Source organism: Passer domesticus, chromosome 9 (genome assembly GCF_036417665.1).
Source record: "Passer domesticus isolate bPasDom1 chromosome 9, bPasDom1.hap1, whole genome shotgun sequence".
NCBI classification, from domain to species: Eukaryota; Metazoa; Chordata; class Aves; order Passeriformes; family Passeridae; genus Passer; species Passer domesticus.
Window position 1 is genome coordinate 26,722,278 of NC_087482.1, and position 19,267 is coordinate 26,741,544.

The following is a 19,267-nucleotide window of genomic DNA, read 5'->3' on the forward strand; positions in this document are numbered from 1 at the left end:
AAGCTCAGCTTGTGTTTCAAGAAGCCACCAGCCTAATGTAAGCATGGCCAGAAAGCTTCTCCAATCCAGCTGAGCGGCTGTGGCAAAGCTGTTGTGTTTTACAGCAGCTCCATGGCAGTGCAGCAGCTGCAGGAGAGGGCTCAGGACAGGCTTGGGGCGGAGCGGGACGGCAGGAAGCTGAGAGAAGCCTCTGCTCTAGAACTGAGGCAGTTCTTGGCAGAAGCAAACAAAGATGGTGACTTGAAGAGATTCCTACTGTGCTCAAAGTTTGCCTGTGAAGACTAAGAGGAGAGCTAGTCAGAAATCCCACAAAATATAAGGGAAAAGGTTTTTCATTAGTTGTTTTGACAAGACACAAATCTGCCCTAGGAAATGAGCCTCTGCAGTACACAGGTGCTTTTGGCTGTCTTAGCTCTTCCAGAAATAAAGATTACCAATTAAATGCAATTCTATATTTTTTTTCTAGAAGTGTGAAAATGTCCTGTGTTTTACCCAATTCTAAAACTACGTTGAAAAATATAGAACTATTGTAGAAACAGGGAAGAATCATTAGGGGAATATTCTATGACAAATGTTCCTAAATCTTGCAAAATTAACTATAGTAGCTCCTAGTCTCAGGACACCCATGGCCAGCTGCTGCCTGCACAAACCTGGCTGTGCCCAGAAAATCAGCAAAGGCAGAACTGGTGCTACCACCCAGAGAGCAGAGGTGAAAGGTGTTGCTCAAGCCCTTCCTTGGCAGGCGAGTCCCACCTTCAGTCCTGGCCGGACACCAGGGCCAGCACGTTCAGGGCCAGAGGCTCCTGTTCAGGATGGTGGCAGCATGTCCCTAGCAACAAGCTGATAATGCAGCTGTGGCAGGGTCTTTGGACACTGGCTTAGAGAAGGCTGATGAGAAGCACAGGTACAGGTACAGGTCTCCCTGATGGAACTCTTTGGCCGGTCTTGTGAAGCTGCAGAGGCGCTCGTGTGGAGAGAGGAGGTGGCTGAGGCCCCAGCTGCCAGTGGCACACAGGGACCCTCGTGCACAGCAGGGCCCAGAGCTGGCAAGGCTCCCCAGCACGGCTGGAGCTGCTGGCACAGCTGGGCCCAGCTGGACAGCTGCCCCTCAAGGCCCTGGCCAGCAGGGCACAGCTCTGGGCAGGGTCCCTGGCCAGGAGCGGGCCCCAGAGCGCCTCTGCCTTTCAAGGGCAATCTTGGCCCTGCTCTTTCTCCTCCCCACCTCCCTCTGCCTCTGCCCCGTGCCCCTGGTGCTGCTCTTGGCCACAATTGCTAATCTGTGATTTTTCTGTCAGGAAAGGGAAATGGAGAAGTTGCCTCCAGCATGCAGTGTGATCTTCACACTGTGACTGGCCAGGACTTCCAGTCAATCCATCTCTCGATCCCAGTGTCCATGGGAGCACAGTTCAGAAGCGTTTCCATGCTGTGCTGCATTGCCCACGTGCTTTAGGGAAGTGGGCATTGCAAGGAGCTCCTTCCTCAGCGGGAGCAGGCACGGCCTCAGCTGCAGCCCCAGTGCCGCCTGTGGCGCAGGGAGCGGCCGTGGCTGTCGCTGTGCTGGGCTGCAGCACAGGGCCAGGCCGGAGCGGGGCCCTTGTTGTGCCTCCGCCGCTGCTCGGCAGCGCCACCGGAGCCCGGGGCCGCGGCCCTTCCCCGCCGGGGCCGGGACCTGCCCGACAAGGGCGCGGCGGCTCCAGAGGCCCCACCCGACCCCCAAGGATGGGCTCCGCCCGCCCGCCGGCCGCAAGGCTTGGCAGGAAGCTTTCTGCCCACTTTGCACACCCTCCACCCAGAGTGGCCCTTTGCTGCGCTGAGGAGACTGAAAAACCCCGCTGCACATCTCATGAGGGATCCCTGCACACCTTGATAGAGACCATCAATACTCCTTTGTGCCTCCTGAGGGATCCCTGCACCCCTCAGCAGAGACCCCAAAATGTCCCTGTGTGCCTCACAGAGAATCCGTGCACACCAATGCAGAGACCCCAGGGCAGCCTTGTGTGCCTCACAAAAGAGCCCAGCCTCCTGCCCACCTTAGGAAGGACTCAGCTCCTCTCCAGGCCTTGACGGCAAGCACTAAACCGCCACGTTAATCACGAGGAACTCAAGCCCCTGCCAGCCTTACAGATGTCTCCAGTCCCCTGTATGCCACAGAAGAGATCTCAAATCCCCTGAGAACCTCACGAGGAACCCCAGCCCCATGCACCACTTACAAAGGACGCAAAGCCCTGCATGCCTTACTGCAAAACCCAACACCTACAAAACCCCCCTTCCAGCTCGTGTGCCTCATGAGGGACCCCGGCCAACTGCCATCCTTACAGGGGTCCCCCAATGCCCTGCATGCCATAGAAAAGCCAGGCTTGTCATTAACTCTAGCCAGCAGTGTGTTCCCTGGCAGAAACCAATTCCCTTCTGGGCATAGGGAAGACGTGTTGTGGTGCCGGCTGCATCTGTGGGAGCAATGGGGAGCGTGAGCCCGTGCTGTGCTGCACTGCTGAGCTGGCAGCACGGTGGATACGGGCAGGACGTTCTCTGTTTCCCCCAGAGCTGGGGCCTGCAGGCACCTTGCCGGCCCTTGGCACAGGCTGTGCCAGCCAACAAAGCCCAGCAGGCCGGGAGGAGAGCCCGGGGGCAGCAGGAAGCTGAGAGAAGCCCCTGCTCTGGAACTGAGGCAGTTCTTGCACAAGCAAACAAAGATGGTGACTTGAAGAGATTCCCACTGTGCTCAAAGTTTGCCTCTGAAGACTAAGAGGTGAGCTGGTCAAGAATCCCTGGAAATATCTGGGAAAAGGTTTTACGTGACTTGGTTGTGACTAGGTACAAAGTTCCCGTGGGAAAAGTTCCTTGCCTCTGCAGCAGGCTGGGTGTCTTAGGGTGCCTTAGTTCTTTGCAGAGTAAAGAGGACAACTGAAATGCCATTTTATTTTATTTTTATTGTATTAGTGCAAAAAAAACTTTCCAGAACTGTAAAACTACTTTCAAAAACATAGACATATTGTGGAAGTGGGGAAGAAACATTGGGGGATTTGTTTCTACAAAAAAATATTTCTAAATATTTCTAAAAAAGAAAAGTGAATAGAAAATAGGGTTGCATTTCAGGATTCTAAAACTACTTTGAAAATTTGGAAGCAGATTTTGGAAGCTCTCAGTCAATATTCACTTGAGCACTTCCCACAGCCTTTCCAGGGGGCTTTCACCTTCGGTACTGGAAGGAGGGGGCCTCAAGTCACCGTAGAGCTTGGTGGTGCTAAAATGAAAACTCGTCCGAGTCAGAGATGCTGCTGTTGCTGTTCCAGCAGTAGAGATCTCATGTCCAGCCAGCAGCTTTCAGTTTTTCTTCAATGTGATGCCTGTGCAGAGAGGAGGTGGCTGAGGCCCCAGCTGCCAGTGGCACACAGGGACCCTCGTGCACAGCAGGGCCCAGAGCTGGCAAGGCTCCCCAGCACGGCTGGAGCTGCTGGCACAGCTGGGCCCAGCTGGACAGCTGCTCCTCAAGGCCCCGGCCAGCAGGGCACGGCTCTGGGCAGGGTCCCTGGCCAGGAGCGGGCCCCACAGCGCCTCTACCTTTCAAGGGCAATCTTGGCCCTGCTCTTTCTCCTGCCCACCTCCCTATGCCTCTGCCCCGTGCCGCTGGGGCTGCTCTTGGCCAGGCAGCCTAAGTGGGAGCCTGCTCTGGCTACAGCCCCAGCGGGGCCCCAGGACAAGGCCCAGCAATTGAGAGGCCAATGGAAGCACTGGGCAGCAGCAGAACCCTCAGCAGAGTTATTTGGACAATCATGGAGTGGCCACAACTCCATTGCAGCCCCTCTGGGAAAGTTCCCAGACTATGAGCAGCCTTTAAAAGAAGCTGTTTGAGCTAGAGATCAGCACAACACTCACCATTTTCTCTTCCAGCAATACCAGATTGCGGCATTGCACATCATCAGGCAAAGTGCTGCACCAGCCACAATGGCCATCAACTTCTTCAAACACGGTGTTACCCAGCAGAAAACTCTTGTGCTCTTCCCGATGTTGTCAGCATGTGTTGTGGTGCCGGCTGCATCTGTGGGAGCAATGGGGAGCGTGAGCCTGTGCTGAGCTGCACTGCTGAGCTGGCAGCACGGTGGATACGGGCAGGACGTTCTCTGTTTCCCCCAGAGCTGGGGCCTGCAGGCACCTTGCCACCCCTTGGCACAGGACTGCTCATTGCCCGAGCCCCTGAGCCTGCACACTGTAATTCTTCTGAGCTGTGCCCTTCTGCTGCAGGCAATACTAGTCAAAGACATGGATAAGGACAAGTAAAATGGCCAGCGCTTTGGAGCTGCTCCAGGGCCCTCCCTCCTGCAAAGAGCTGCTTCTCTGCATCTACCCAGAGAGTGGGAAATCCCAGGGGATCTCAGGCCCATGGTGCAGTTTGGGCTGCCTGTCAGCTGATGCCAAATGCCTTCCTGCAGAGGCTGGGCAGAAGCTGCAGCCAGGCCAGGCTGGGAAACAGCCCTGCAGGGTGTCAAAGCAGCAGCAGCAGCAGCAGCTGTGGGGCAGCGAGGCTGCCATGGATCCCTTCCCGCTGTGCTGGGCACGGCGTGTCCAGATGTGCAGCCAAAGCCCCTGGCTGCTGAGTCCCAGGGGAAGCATGAGGGAAATACACCCACCTTGTCCTCCTGCCTGCTGCATTTCCTTCAGTACTGGCATCTTGACTATGGATGGCTCATGGGGTTTCTTGTGACCTGTCTCTGGGTAATTCCCTGTCAGAGAAACTTAGAGCAACATAGTTCCATTACCCAGTGGATTTCACAAAATCAGGGCTCTAGCCACAGAAGCTTCTGCCATCTCTGCTGATCTGCACGGGCACCACTGAGCCGCAGGACCGGTGAAGGGATGGCGCAGGGTGAGGGCACACACGTGCCTGGTTCTGTGCTGGCACGTGCAGCGATGCCCCCCTGGCCCCGCTTTGGGCTCTGAGCTGGCAACTCTCCCAGGGAGGAAAGTCTTGACCTACCCTCAGCATCTCCCAGAGACTCAATCCTGAATGTGGGTTGGGAAGCCAGATCACTTTCACCAACCGGGTTAGCTGCAAAGAAAGGTAGCACAGAACAGCTCCTGTGACCCTGCTGAAGATTCTCCTTCAGGCCCAAGTGGCAGTGAGGGCACCTGGGTGACTGGTGCCATCCAAGGCACTCCCTCAACTCTGCCTTCCACTCTGGAGCAGGGGCACGAGGACCTCATGCCTGCAGTGGCCCCACACTGGCATAGAAGGAGCCCCTTGCAGGGCAGTCGGGGCAGAAAGGACTCCCTGGAGCTGCTAGCAGCTCTAAACCCAGCCACAGGCAGGGCCAGGGCTTGGCAGTGGCAGCAGGAGCAGCTCAGGCTCCCTGGAGCAGGCAAAGGAGCTGCCAAAGGCTCAGCCCTGGGGCACAGCCCTGGGCCCGGCCCCTTCCCTCTCTGCCCTTCTCCCTGGCTGCACAGAGCACATGGAAGGACACACTGGCATTGCCCACGGGAGGAAGATGGACAGCTAAATGCTCCTTCCTCCCACTGACAACAATCCTGTGGGATCACTCAGGGCTCCAGATGGGAGCAGGGCAAGGTTTCCAGAATTCAACAACCTTCCTACTCTTAAGGAAAGTGGGACATGCGTGACCTTTTGCCACACTGACACTGATTTTTTTCTAAGTAAAAAGGGACTTTGTGAACTTGCCTCCACCATCTGCCGAGGTCTTCACACTCTCATCCAGAAAGACAAGCATGGAATCCATGTCACGATCCCAATCTAGAAGGGAGCATAAAACGGAACTGCTTCCATGCTCTGCTGGGTTCCCCTTTGGCCTTTGGGAACTGGGCACTGCAAGGGGCTCAGGTAAGGTCGTGGGAGTCAGATGTGAGTGGCCATGGCCAAAGCTGCACAGGGACCTGGGGAGCTCTGGGCTGGCTCCTGGTTAATCTCCACACCCTTTACAATCTTTGCCCCCTCTAGGCCTTGTGCAACATCCCTAGAGAGGCAGCTGGAGCAGCCCAGGGCCCTGGGGCTCTCTCCCTCCCCACTGAGGGAGACTTCCCTAAATCCCTGGGGATAACTGCAGTATGTAGTGCCAGAACCACTCCTACCTCCTTCCCTCCTGCAGTCCCTCTCTCCCTCCCTCTCTTGGCACAGCTCCCCCAGCCCAAGGGGACATAGCCAGGCCCTTACAGGACACACTGGAGCCATGCTCTGCCCCTCTGTCCTTTCCCCACCATGGGCACTCCGTGCAGTCACTCCCAGGTTTCGGTGAGTGTCCCCCACAGAGGGACCCCAGCAGGACTGCTCAGTACCTGAGTGCCCTGAGCCTGCTTGGGATAATTCCCATGGGGTCTGCCAGTCTTGTCTGGGCTGTGCCCGCACTGCCAGGCACCAGACAGGGCAGCTCAAACCGTAGCAGGTCTCAAGTCCAGAGGTACAACAATTACCTCCCGTGCCTGTGCCTGGCATCGCCTCTCTTCCTGCAGCAGAGGCTGGCATGGAGCCACTGCTTCCTTCGGGAAATGCCACCTTCTGCCCAGCCTCTCCATCCACTTGTGGACAAAGGAAAAGCAACAGCTCATCAGGTAAGACTGATCCCCATTGGAGAGGTGGAATCTTCAGGAGGCAATTCTTGCCAAAGACATAAACATCCTGGGTAGGACAGGGCCCACTTTCATCAAAACACCCGCTGTTAATGATCAGCCTGGAGAATGCAAAATCGCAGGGGATCTCAGAGTGGGCATGGCCCATGGTGCAGTTTGGGCTGCCTGTCAGCTGATGCCAAATGCCTTCCTGCAGAGGCTGGGCAGAAGCTGCAGCCAGGCCAGGCTGGGAAGCAGCCCTGCAGGGCGTGAAAGCAGCAGCAGGGCAGCGAGGCTGCCATGGATCCCTTCCCGCTGTGCCGGGCACGGCGTGTCCAGATGTGCAGCCAAAGCCCCCGGCTGATGAGTCCCAGGGCAAGGCTGAGAGAAATGCACCCACCTTGTCCTGCCTGCAGCAATTCCTTCAGCATTTGCCTCATGTTTTCAGATGGCTCATGGGGTTTCTGGTGTCCTGTAGCTTTGTTCTTTCCCCTCGGAGGACCTTAGAGCAATAGAGTTCCATTTCCCAGGAACGGATCCCACAAGAGCAGGCCTCAGCCTGTGAGGTCATCAGGGACACACTACTCACCCCTGCGATGGGAACCAGGCTTCTGTGTAGGAATCAGCAAAGGAGCTGGAGAAGTCTTTGCTGCAGACACACCTGTAACACAAGAGCCACAGAAGCTTCTGTCACCTGATTCCTGCCAGGTTGTCCACAATTATTCCTTGGTAGCACACTGAGTACATACCTGAGAGGGGCTCAGATAGGACCAACACTTTATGCAGCCAAGCTAATGGAGAAGCCTTCCCAGACACCTCATCTAGAAGGGAGCAGAGATCAGACCCATTTCCATGGTGCGCTGGAGTCCCCTTCTGCCTCAGGGAACTGGGCACTGCAAGGGGGTCAGGTAAGTTTGTGGGAGTCGGACGTGAATGGATAAGGCCAAAGCTGCACAGCAGTCTGGGGAGCTCTGGGCTGGCTCCTGGTCACACTCCAGATTCTTTTCACGCCCTGTGAAACATCCCTGGAAAGGTGGGCGAACACCCCAGGGCCTTGCAAGACTCTCTCATTTCCACTGCAGAAACACTCCCTAAAGGCCTGAGAAAAACTACAGGCAGCCATGCCACAGGTGTCACTCATTTCACCACTCCCTGCCCCATGACAGCTCCCCCAGCCCCAGGAGACAGGCTCAGGCCCTGTCAGGAGACAGCCAGCCCCTGCCCAGTCGGGAGCCAGGGCTGGCTCTGGCCCTGGGCTGGCGGCAGGGCTCCCGCTCGGGGCTGCTCCTGTGCCTTGGGCCTCTGGGCACTCAGGGCCAGCTCCGCAGCAGCTGCAGCGCCAGGGACGTTGCTGCACCAGTCCCGTTTCCCCGGGGCTCTGAACGAGCTCCAGAGGCCTGGAAGTCGAGGCGCCTCCAGCTTTGGCTGCTGCCGGGCCGGACAAGGGCAGGCCCTGGGGGAAGAGCTGCTGCCACACAGCCCCGGCCAGGGCTGAGCCCAGCACAGCAATTACCTGCTGTGCCTGTGCCCGTGTCTGGCATCGCCTTCCTTCCTGCAGCAGAGGCTGCCAATGAGCCACTGCTTCCTTGGGGAAACACCTCCTTCAGCCCTGCCTTTTGGTCCATCACTTGAGAAACAAAAAAGGACAGTTGGATCAGATGGAACAATTCCCCATTTCTTTGCTGGCATCTTCAGGGCAGCATGCTTATCAAAAATGGGGAAAAGATTCACAAAATATCTGGGCTTTTGTGGCTGGGCCAGGGCCCTCCCTTCCCCAGACAACTGCCAGTGCTGAGCAGAAATCACAAGTGGATCACGCAGGGCGAGGGCACACACGTGCATGGTTCTGTGCTGGCACCAGCTTTGGGATCTTGAGCTGGCAGCTCTCCCAGGGAGGAAAGTCTTGACCTACCCTCAGCATCTCCCAGAGACTCAATCCTGAATGTGGGTTGGGAAGCCAGATCACTTTCACCAACCGGGTTAGCTGCAAAGAAAGGCAGGATAGAAGAGCTCCTGTGACACTGTTGAAGATTCTCCTTCAAGCCCAAGTGCAAGTGAGGGCACCTGGGTTCTTGGTGCCCTCCAAGGCACTCCCTCAGCTCTGCCTTCCACTCAGGAGCAGGGGGACCTCGTGCCTGTAGTGGCCCCACACTGGGATGGAAAGAGCCCCTTGCAGGGCAGTCTTGGCAGAAAGGACTCCCTGGAACTGCCAGCAGCTCTAAAGCCAGCCCCAGGCAGGGCCAGGGCTTGGCAGTGGCAGCAGGAGCAGCTCAGGCTCCCTGGGACCAGCAAAGGAGCTGCCAAAGGCTCAGCCCCGGGGCACAGCCCTGGGCCCAGCCCCTTCCCTCTCTGCCCTTCTCCCTGGCTGCACAGAGCACATGGAAGGACACACTGGCATTGCACATGGGAGGAAGATGGACAGCTACATGCTCCCACTGACACCAATCCCGTGGGATCCTTCAGAGCTCCAGAAAGGAGCAGGGCAAGATTTCCTGAACTCATCAACCTTCAGAGGAACTTAAGGGAAATGCCACTTGACTGAGCTCTTGTCACATTGACACTGATTATTCTGTCAGGAAATGTACATTGAGAACTTGCCTCCAACATCTGGCAAGGTCTTCAAACCACCATTCACCAGTGTTTCCAAGTAATTTAAGACATGATCCTCATCTAAAAGGGAGCGGAGATCAGAACCATTTCCATGGTGTGCTGGGATCCCTTTCTGCCTTAAGGAACTGGGCACTGCAAGGGTGTTTGGTAAGGCTGTGGGAGCCTGTGGCTCCTGGTCACTCTCCACACACTTCCCATGCCTTTTGCAACATCCCTGGAGGGGCTGCTGGACCAGCCCAGGGCCCTGGTCCTCCCTCATTCCCACACAGGAACCCCTCACTAAATGCTTGGGGAAAACTGCAGCAGACAGTGCCACAACTATGCCTCCCAACCTCTGTCCCTCCCTCCTGCTTGCCCACAGCCCAAGGGCACATAACCAGACTCTCTCAGGACACACTGGAGCCTTGCTCACCTCCTCTGCCCTTTCCTCACCATGGGCACCCCATGCACTCGCTCCCAGGTTTCAGGAAGTGTCTCCCATGGAGGGATCCCAGCAGGACTGCTCAGTACCTGAGTGCCCTGAGCCTGCTCACGATAATTCCCCTGGGCTGTGCCTGTCTTGTCTGGGCTGTGCCTGCACTGCCAGGCAGCACAGATGGCAGGCAGCTCAAGCCTCAGCAGGGCTCAGGCCCAGAGGCACAGCAATTACCTCCTGGGCCTGTGCCTGGCATCGCCTCTCTTCCTGCAGCAGAGGCTGGCACAGAACCACTGCTTCCTCTGGGAAACGCCGCCTTCTGCCCAGCCTCTCCATCCACTTCTGGAGGAAGGAAGAGGGACAGCTGGGTCAGGTGGGGCTGTTCCCCACTGGGGAGGTGGCGCCTTCAGGAGGGAATGCTTGTCAAAGACATCACTAAGAATCAGGAAATCCCTATAAACTTTCTGGGTAGGCCAGGGTCCTCCCTTCTCCAAACTGCTGCCCTTTCTCTTCTACCCGGCAACTGCAAAATTGTAGGGGATCTCAGGCCTGTGGTGCAATTGGGCGGCCTGTCAGCTGATGCCAAATGCCTTCTTGCAGGGGCTGGGCACAAGCTGCAACCTGGCCAGGCTGGGAAGCAGCCCTGCAGGGCGTGAAAGCAGCAGCAGCAGCTGTGGGGCAGCGAGGCTGCCATGGATCCCTTCCCACTGTGTCGGGCACGGCGTGTCCAGATGTGCAGCCGAAGCCCCCGCCTGCTGGGTCCCAGGCGAAGCATGAGGGAAATGCACCCACCTTGTCCTGCCTGCTGCATTTCCTTCAGCATTTGCCTTATGTTTTCGGATGGCTCCTGGGGTTTCTGGTGTCCTGTAGCTTTGTTCTTCGCCTGCGGAGGACCTTAGAGCAACAGAGTTCCATTTCCCAGGAATGGATCCAACAGAAGCAGGGTTCAATCTGTGGGGTCAGCAGGGACACACTACTCACCCCTGCCATGGGAGCCAGGCTTCTGTGTAGGAATCAGCAAAGGAGCTGGAGCAGTCCTCCCTGCAGACACACCTGTAACTCAACAGCCACAGAAGCTTCTGCCATCTCTGCTGATCTGCACGGGCACCGCTGAGCCGCAGGAGCAGTGAGGGGATCGTGCAGGGCAAGGGCACACACGTGCATGGTTCTGTGCTGGCACCTGCAGCGATGCCCCCCTGGCCAAGCTTTGGGATCTGAGCTGGAAGCTCTCACAGGGGAAAGGCCTTGACCTACCCTCAGCATCTCCCAGAGGCTCCGTCCTGGACATGGCTTGGGAAGCTGCACCACCTTCACCAGCAGGTTCAGCTGCAAAGAAAGGCAGGACAGAAGACCTGTAAATCCACCAACAGAAAACCAGCCAAACCTCACTAAAAAGTCACCACTACTCCTTGAAGTAAAATAGACTGATGCATGTTCAGACCTAAACTTTTAAGCTGTAAAACCGATTGTTATGAGAAGGAAAATCTTTTATTTTAAACTGTATTATTCATGAGGTTGTTTTAAGTGAACTGAATATTTAGACTGTGATATGCAAATTTATTTCAAAAAATAAAATATTTTTGTGCTTTTGTCAGAATAGAGAAAAGAAATAGAAGTAAAAGCTAATGAAACACTGTAAAGAATATATTAGAACAAGTAATATGATTCATGAAAAATCTGAAAAAATTAAGTATATAAGATACAAACCAGATTTAAGTTCCAAGAAATATTAAAAGTAAAATTAAATCAGATAGGGTATAACAAAAGCCATTAGATATTTAATAAGGATCAAATTAAAGGAAAACAGCCAAGTATAGCTGAAGGAAAGAGAAGTGTACAGACTAATTACAACTTTAGAGCTAAAATGTCAAAGAAATAAAACTATAACAATTAGAAATGAGGAGATGCTATCATAAATCCCAAAAAACAATTTAAAAGGCTCTTATAAATCTTATGAAGTAAATACTGAGAATGAGACGAACGACACCAGTGACTAGATCCCAAGGTGTAAGCTCTGCTACCAAGAAGATACACATCTTGGCCCTTTGGCTGCAACCCAAAGGGGCTTTGAGAGAGCTAGAGTGTTAAAACTGCACAGGATTATTGTCACTGTATCAGTCATCCAAGCCCAAAAAGAATGAGCCATATGCACACTCCCAAGTTAGTGCAGTACGCTATAAGTTTAACAAAATCAGAATGTGCACTATGAGTAGTGAAAGACACTGGAATAAAGAAAATGTGAAATATAGCAAAAAGAATAAAATGGTAAAATTTGTAAGCAATATATTAAAACCTTTTCTTCTGTAAGAGCTAGAGAAGAAATAAATCCTGAGAGTAGAATAAAGCAAATTGCTCAAGAGTTAAGAAAACAAGTACATGAGACAGTTGTAAAGACGTATTTTAGCAGGCAACATAAGAAAACATGAAAAACTTATTTTACAAGTATTACCAGCCTTAAACGACTATGGAGTCAAAATATATCTAAAGTACAATAAGCACATGCATTGATATAAAAAAAATATAATTGACAATCCAAAGAAAAGAAATTAAAGATTTAGAATAATCTACCTTATGAGAAGAGCTGTTAATTTGATACCCTGACTAGTAGTATAAAAGTATAGTTGTTAAGTTTTATAAATACTAAATATAAAATTCAAAAATAAGTAAGCTTTGTCAAAGTGTATCCGAAAAGTACAAATTTAATAAATTAATATAGAAAGGGAGGGATTCTGATAGATTGTATGTACAAATTGATGCTGAGACTACAGTAATCTCGCCTAATGAAAAGCCTAGCATACCAAAAGAGGGTTCTGGGCAATCAATATGCACCAAAATCCTAGCCTGAATATTCGTCCCCAGAAATGCTGATTCCAGAAGATTATTTCTCTGACCAAATCTCAGCAATATGCATTCGACATGCATCATCTATAAGATAAATGTGTGCCTCCTAGAATGCATATTCCAGGAGATTTTCTTCTAACAATGTGAATTATTTACCAGTTTTGGGGAAACTCTCAGCAAGAGCTGCAGCAAGAAGGAAAAACTACATGAAAATGCAAAAAGGATAAGATCAACCATAAGAAAGCAGAAAAACGCCTGTCCCCCAACAACCCTTGGAGCTTGGAAATGTACAAAAACACTTTGTGAAAGCTGTCCCTTCGTGATGCACAGGGGAGAGAAATGCCCCACCTGTCTCACCTGACGCTGTCAGCCTGGTTCAGGGCCAATCTGATATTTGCTTCTAGACATTCTAAGACTGTATTTTAATTATGAAATAAATTCTCCTTATTAATCAAAAAAAGCTAATTATTTAAAACATGCGGGACTCCTGGGACCTTCATCACAGACCCCAAAATATCCCAGTGTGCCTCTTCAGGTCCAGGCCCACATGATCCCCCAGAAGGAAATGTGCCCTCAGCCCAGGGACGCTCAGCATGGGCTCCCCCATCCCCTCGGGGCCCCGCCGCTGGGCACAGCAGCCCCTGCCTGGCTCCTGCCTGCCCACACCGTGGGCATCCACGGCTGCTCCTGGGCATGGAGCTCAGTCACTGCTGGTGCCGCGTGGGCTTTGCTGGTGCTACCACCAGGAAAATGTGGTCACAGCTGCATCTCTCTACTGCAACAGAAGAGCTGATTTGGGAAGTGCTGTGCTGCCCCATTTCTTCAGCCCCACTAGCTGCCCACACCCACAGTGGCACTGGTCTGCCCCCAGAAAACTGTCGAATCTGGGCTGTGGCTGCAGGGCACAGCTGCTCTACAGCACAGGTGGACTGCCTTGGGGGTAGGACTGCACTGAGGGTAGGGACCAGGAACACGGAGAGGTCTGCTCTATGTTTTCCAAAGGTGATTACTCTACAGACCATCAGGGCCAGACCAACACTGCATTAAAGGCACACACCAACTTACAAACTTGGCAGGGTCCCAGGGCAGGATACAATCTTTAGCCAATTGGGAGAAACTGAGGGTGGAACACCAGGCGGGGAATACAATGTTCAAACCAATTGGGGATTACAGGGGAGGGGAAGAACTTAAACAAACCAATGGGATTCCGAAGGATACAAAATTGATAGGGAAGTCTCTAGAGCAAGGGTCAGGCTTGGAGAGGGACTGACATGCAATGGGAGGAGGAACAGTGAACAAAAGGGCAGGTCTTTGGAGAGATGGACAAGTGGGGAAAAACCAACATCACAGGGGGGAAAGGAGCAACCCATTGGTAATAAAATATGCTATAACAGTAGAAAATAAGGGGAGGGGTATAAAACTGACTGCTAGGACTGAATTACAGTCAAAAATTTTGTTATATTTCTCCAATTACTGTATCATGAAAGAAAACCAAGCAAATTAAATGTTGCAGCAATTTTAATGAAGTAGCTGAAAAGTATATGAAATTGAATCCACTCAAAATATTGACAATATAATTTGGTTATGATAAGGGATAATTTGGTTCTTATAATAGCGCATGTGGAAAAATAACCGTGCGGGGTACATGGAGGGTACGGAGGGCAGGGCTTGACCCCTGTCCCCTCACATACAAATTGCCAAGCCTAAAATTCTCCTTTTTACACTGTACATCATCACCATCTCCTCCCATTTTCAATTTGTCACACTTGTATCTCCACCTTCATTATCACTTTTACCACGCATGCTCCACCGTTTTTTAGGTGGTTGCACTGTTCTTTGGGGTCATCTCTGATGAAGGCCTCTCCTCTTCCTCGATGTCCTTTGATTCACCTTTTGGATTACACATGCGCACCAAGCTGGTATAATGTAAGCCAAAGCTAATATCATACAAGCCAATACTATGTTCTAGCATCAAAGCAATAAATCTCCTATAATTAACATTTTCCTGGATGTCCAACCAAACTTTCCTCTCTTCCAACTAAATTCAGTAATACTTATCTCTTGCTTCTTACTCTTGTGAACATCTGCAGGAGAAGGGGGGGAGCCCCTGCTCTTCCTTTCTTTCTTGGCATTACACCTTCTAACTGTTTTACTGTTTCCAAATATTAATTATTATATCAATATTGATTACTTTACAATGTTATCAGCAGGAATCACACCTATTTATTACAACATGAACTGCAATGGAGAAGCTCTGAGTCAAGGCTCGGATGAGCTCTTCAAATAATTTCCTGGCAGAAGCAGATAGCCAAACTTGCCCTTATCCCATGCAAACAGAGAGTTCCAAAAATAACAACACCTTCCGAGGCCCTTCTGGGCATCGGGAACATGTGTTGTGGTGCCGGCTGCATCTGTGGGAGCAATGGGGAGCATGAGCTCATGCTGTGCTGCACTGCTGAGCTGGCAGCACGGTGGATACGGGCAGGACGTTCTCTGTTTCCCCCAGGGCTGGGGCCTGCAGGCACCTTGCCGGCCCTTGGCACAGGCTGTGCCAGCCAACAAAGCCCAGCAGGGCCGGAGGAGAGCCCGGGGGCAGCGCAGCTGCTTGGGCAGTGGCTGCTGCCAGGGACATGAGCCAAAGCCATCCCTGAGCAGCCACTGCCACCCCTGGCCCTTCCTGCCCCGTGACAGCTCCCCCAGCCCTAGGGGACAGACTGTCAAAAAGTCCACAGCCAGCAAAGAGATTGTCCCAGGAATTGTGTGCTGCTTTTCCTTCCTGCAGTTGGTCCCAGAAACATCCCTCAGACTGCTGTAAATGCCCACACGTGGTCTGATCAACCCCTTTTTTACAGTCTGCTCTCCGAAATTCTGCAACAAATCCACCAATAAATTCCAGGTTACCTCTGTTTATTGCACACTACAGTTTCCTTCATTTTTTCCGAATAGCTGGAAGTTTCTATATAAAGTAATGCCCTTGAGGATCTCTGATTCTTTTCAGTATTTTTTTTTTCTATTCAGACATATGAAACAGCCTTATTGGTTTTTATTTTGGCAGGTCTGTTTTTTTTCTTAGCATGATGGTTTACTTATTACCTATATGTAAACTTGTTATTATTTATGGTTATTCATTCCCCAAGTAATTATTTTCACAATCTGTCATTCACTTCCTAGTTAATGTTCCATACATGAACAACTTGGACTCTCTTTTTATAGGAATATAAAGATCTCAGAAAGCTGAATTTTTTATTTTGATGACACTCTTTCTGCCCACTCCCACCTATAACGGTGATTCCTTTTGAAACATATCTGAGGACATGTGGAGTTTTTGGGAAATGCTTAGCTTAACCTGGGTATTGGATTATTATTTTCAGTGCTATAAACCTACATTGCTTCAAGGTTCACACCACGGTCCTGATTTGTGGCTCAATGCATGGATGCCTGCCTGAATTAAAACAATGTTTGTGAGGCAGCTGAAGAGCTTAGAACTCAGAGATTAAAATTCCTAGGAGGAGGAGGAGAAAGAAGAAAGGATAAAATCCTGATTCAAAGGGTTTTTTCTCACTTCTAGCATGCCAGAAGTATGGTAGACTACACCTGTCTTCAGATGTCATTTACTTACAGAACAGCTCTCTACAGTGCCAGACTCCAGGAGAAATGACTCAACACTTTGCCTCCCAATGCATCAGCTTTAATTCTAGTGAGAGGCAGCCTTAATTACAGTCCGATTAGAGCAAATCAACAAAGCAGTCTTGCCGTTGTGTGAATGGCAAGAGGAATTTGCTTGTGAACAGATGAATATGTCCCACTCAGTAATGAACAAAATTTGCCCCGACTTGGAAGAAAGTAGACAAGGAGCAATGCAGTATTTGGGGTTTATCCAGTGATAAATGGGGCAAGAAGCTGTAACAACTTAACCTGTTTTACAGAACACAAGTACTGATACGGCCAATAATGAACCCACATGAAGGGATCTTCAGGACATTCCTTTATTTGTCTAACCAGGAATGGGCAGCAAAATGATGGCATTTATCTGAACTGGAATCCGTGTTCCTCTCCTGTTTCTCCTTGAGCACCCTGTGTGTTATTTGCAGACTTCACTGCCCAGCCCATCAATCCTCTTGTGGCCAATTGCTAAATGGCACAAGTACCAAAATACAGGTGCCAGCATAATCAGCCCAGCACTAATACAGCACTGCTTTGATGGTGCACAGGAGCACAGAATGGCTTGGGTTGGAAGGGACATTTAAAGGCCATCTAGTCCCAATACCCTGCAATGAGCAGGGACACCTTGAACTAGGTCAGGTTGCTCAGAGCAGGAGCTTGAATGTCTGCAGGGATGGATGTCCACCTCTCTGGGTAACCTGTGCCAGGTTTTCATAACAGTCTAAAAAATGAGTTTCTTTCATCTAGTCTGAATCAAACGTTATTTAGATTAAAACCATTCCCACTCCATCTGGTCACAAAAGTCTCTATTCAAAATTCTGTCCCATCTCTTTACAAACCCCCATAAGGCCCTGAAAGGCAGCAATCAGGTGTCCCTGGAGTCTTCTCTCTTCCAGGCTGAACACTGCCACCTCTCCCAGCCTGTCTCCAAAGCAGAAGGGCTCCAGACCTCAGAGCATTTTGTCCCTCCTCTGGACTAGATCCAACAGGACCGTGTCCTTCCTGTCTTGGGGACCCAGAGCAGGATGCATTACTCTGTCGTGGTAGAGACTGAGACACTACAAAGCAACACAGTCCATTTCCAGAAGGCATCAAACCCTGTTTTTATTCTAGCCTGCATGCCTTTTCTGCATTCTTACAAAGCTCTTATGTTTACACTTTATTCATTGGTCACGAGAGACAAGCAAAATGCTCATTGGAATAGGGAGTTGCAGGTTTCTCTTATTTATTCTTCTTTCTTTCTTGGTTTCCGTGTCAACAACATTGGTAGAAAATTCTTCTAGTTGTAAACATGGATCCTCTTATCAAACCTCTCAATGGCTCACAGAGGTCACTGTAAAACCTCTTCCAGAGTGCTCCTGGTACGGACTCACGTGAGCAGAGGTGGGGAATCACTGCCTTCAATTTGCTGGGCACTCTCCCTTCGATGCACATGGCTGCCTCATGCCCAGCCTCTCTTCTAGCAGTACCCCCAATACTTCTAGGCAGAGCTGCTCTCCATCCCTTCACGTCCCAGCTTGTGAGATCAGCTGGGCTGGGACTGTGTCACAGCCCTTGGGCAGAGCAGCTGGACAGGATGAGCTCCCTCCCAAAGAAGGGAGATTCAGCTCCCCAAACAACTCCATCCTGGCCATGAGGTCACAAGCAGGCTCTGAGATCACAGAGGTGCCAGAGCCCCGTGGTTGCACAGCAGCACAAGGAGCCAGCAGTCAGTCCTGGAGCACAACTGTTGCGGCAGCAGTGGCGGTGGCAGCAGCGGTGCTGACTTTGGGACAGCGGTGTCAGGACAGCGGTGGCAGCAAGAGCTGTGGGACTGGCAGAGGGCAAGGCAGCATGGCCCTTGCTCTGCGCCTCCTCCTCCTGCTCCTCCTGGCCGTGGCCCTGCCTGCCAGGGCTGCCCAGGCTGCTCCGCTGCAAGCGTGGCGAGCAGGTGAGCCGGCAGCCTGGCTGCCCTTTCCCGGCACAGCACTCCCTGCTCCCTGGGAAGTACTGGGGATGGTTTTGCCCAGGGTTTTGGGGAGGGTTTCCTCTGTGGAAACACTCATGGGCCCTGGGCTCCTCCAGCCACCCCTCCAGGGATGTTGCACAGGGCCTGCAAAGAGGGTGGAGAGTGACCAGCGCCAGTCCAGAGCTCCCCAGGTCCCTGTGCAGCTTTGGCCTTGTCCACTGACATCTGGCTCCCACAGCCTTACCCGACCCCCTTGCAGGGCCCCGTTCCCTAAGGGAGAGGGGGATCCCATCATACTATGGTAATGAGTGTGATCTTTGCTCCCCTCTAGATTGGGATGGTGACATGGATTACCTGGATGCCCTATTGGATGGTGGCTTGGAACCCCTGGAGATTGCTGGAGGCAAGTTCTCCATGTGCCTTTCCAGAGAAAATAATCTATGTCCATGTGGCAAGAGATCACGCATGTGCCATTTCCCTTAACATAATCTCAGGACTGAAAGATTCAGGAAGCCTTGGCCTGTTCCCTTCTGGAGCCCTGAGTGATTCCACAGGATGGCTGTCAGTGGGAGGAAGGAGCATTTAGCTGTCCATCTTCCTCTCGTAGGCAATGCCAGTGTGTCCTTCCGTGTGCTCTGTGCAGCCAGGGAGAAGAGCAGAGAGGGAAGGGGCTGGGCCCAGGGCTGTGCCCCAGGGCTGAGCCTTTCACAGCTCCTTTGCCAGCCCCAGGGAGCCTGAGCTGCTCCTGCTGCCACTGCCAAGCCCTGGCCCTGCGTGGGGCCGGGTTTCGAGCTGTTGGCAACTCCAGGGAGTCCTTTCTGCCCCGACTGCCCCGCAAGGGACTCCTTCCATCCCAGTGTGGGGCCACTGCAGGAACGTGCTCCCCCTGCTCCAGAGTGGAAGGCAGAGCTGAGGGAGTGCCTTGGAGGGCACCAGTCACCCAGGTGCCCTGACTGCCACTCGGGCCTAAAGGAGAAATTGAATCGTTTTCCATTAAGGTACTCCTACATGGAAGAATGAAGACACAGGAGACAGCAAGTCTCTGGAGGCAGCCCAACTTCTGGACAAGATGCTGAGTGACCTGGAGAGACGCCGTGGTGGGTGCATTTCCCTCATGCTTCCCCTGGGACTCAGCAGCCGGGGGCTTTGGCTGCACATCTGGACACGCCGTGCCCGGCACAGTGGGAAGGGATCCATGGCAGCCTCGCTGCTGCTGCTGCTGCTGCTGCTGCTTT

General features: G+C 52.2%; 1 protein-coding gene and 1 long non-coding RNA gene across 2 annotated transcripts in view; both read right to left on the reverse strand.

The window, feature by feature from the left end:
- Nucleotides 1-2,948: 2,948 nt before the first annotated feature.
- LOC135307302 (uncharacterized) overlaps nt 2,949-19,267 on the reverse strand; it is a 126,353-nt gene continuing 110,034 nt past the window's right edge. The window contains exons 11-12 of the mRNA XM_064431857.1: nt 3,877-4,039; nt 2,949-3,347 (exon numbers count right to left, since the gene is read on the reverse strand). Coding sequence (XP_064287927.1) covers nt 3,305-3,347; nt 3,877-4,039 — 206 coding nt within the window. The 3' untranslated portion in view covers nt 2,949-3,304. The remainder of the gene's footprint in view (nt 3,348-3,876; nt 4,040-19,267) is intronic.
- Nucleotides 10,373-17,676, reverse strand: LOC135307300 (uncharacterized). Its single transcript, XR_010368005.1, has 4 exons — nt 17,458-17,676; nt 10,835-10,906; nt 10,562-10,633; nt 10,373-10,474 (listed from the first exon to the last, which is right to left on the reverse strand). It is a non-coding gene; the product is annotated as an uncharacterized LOC135307300 (long non-coding RNA).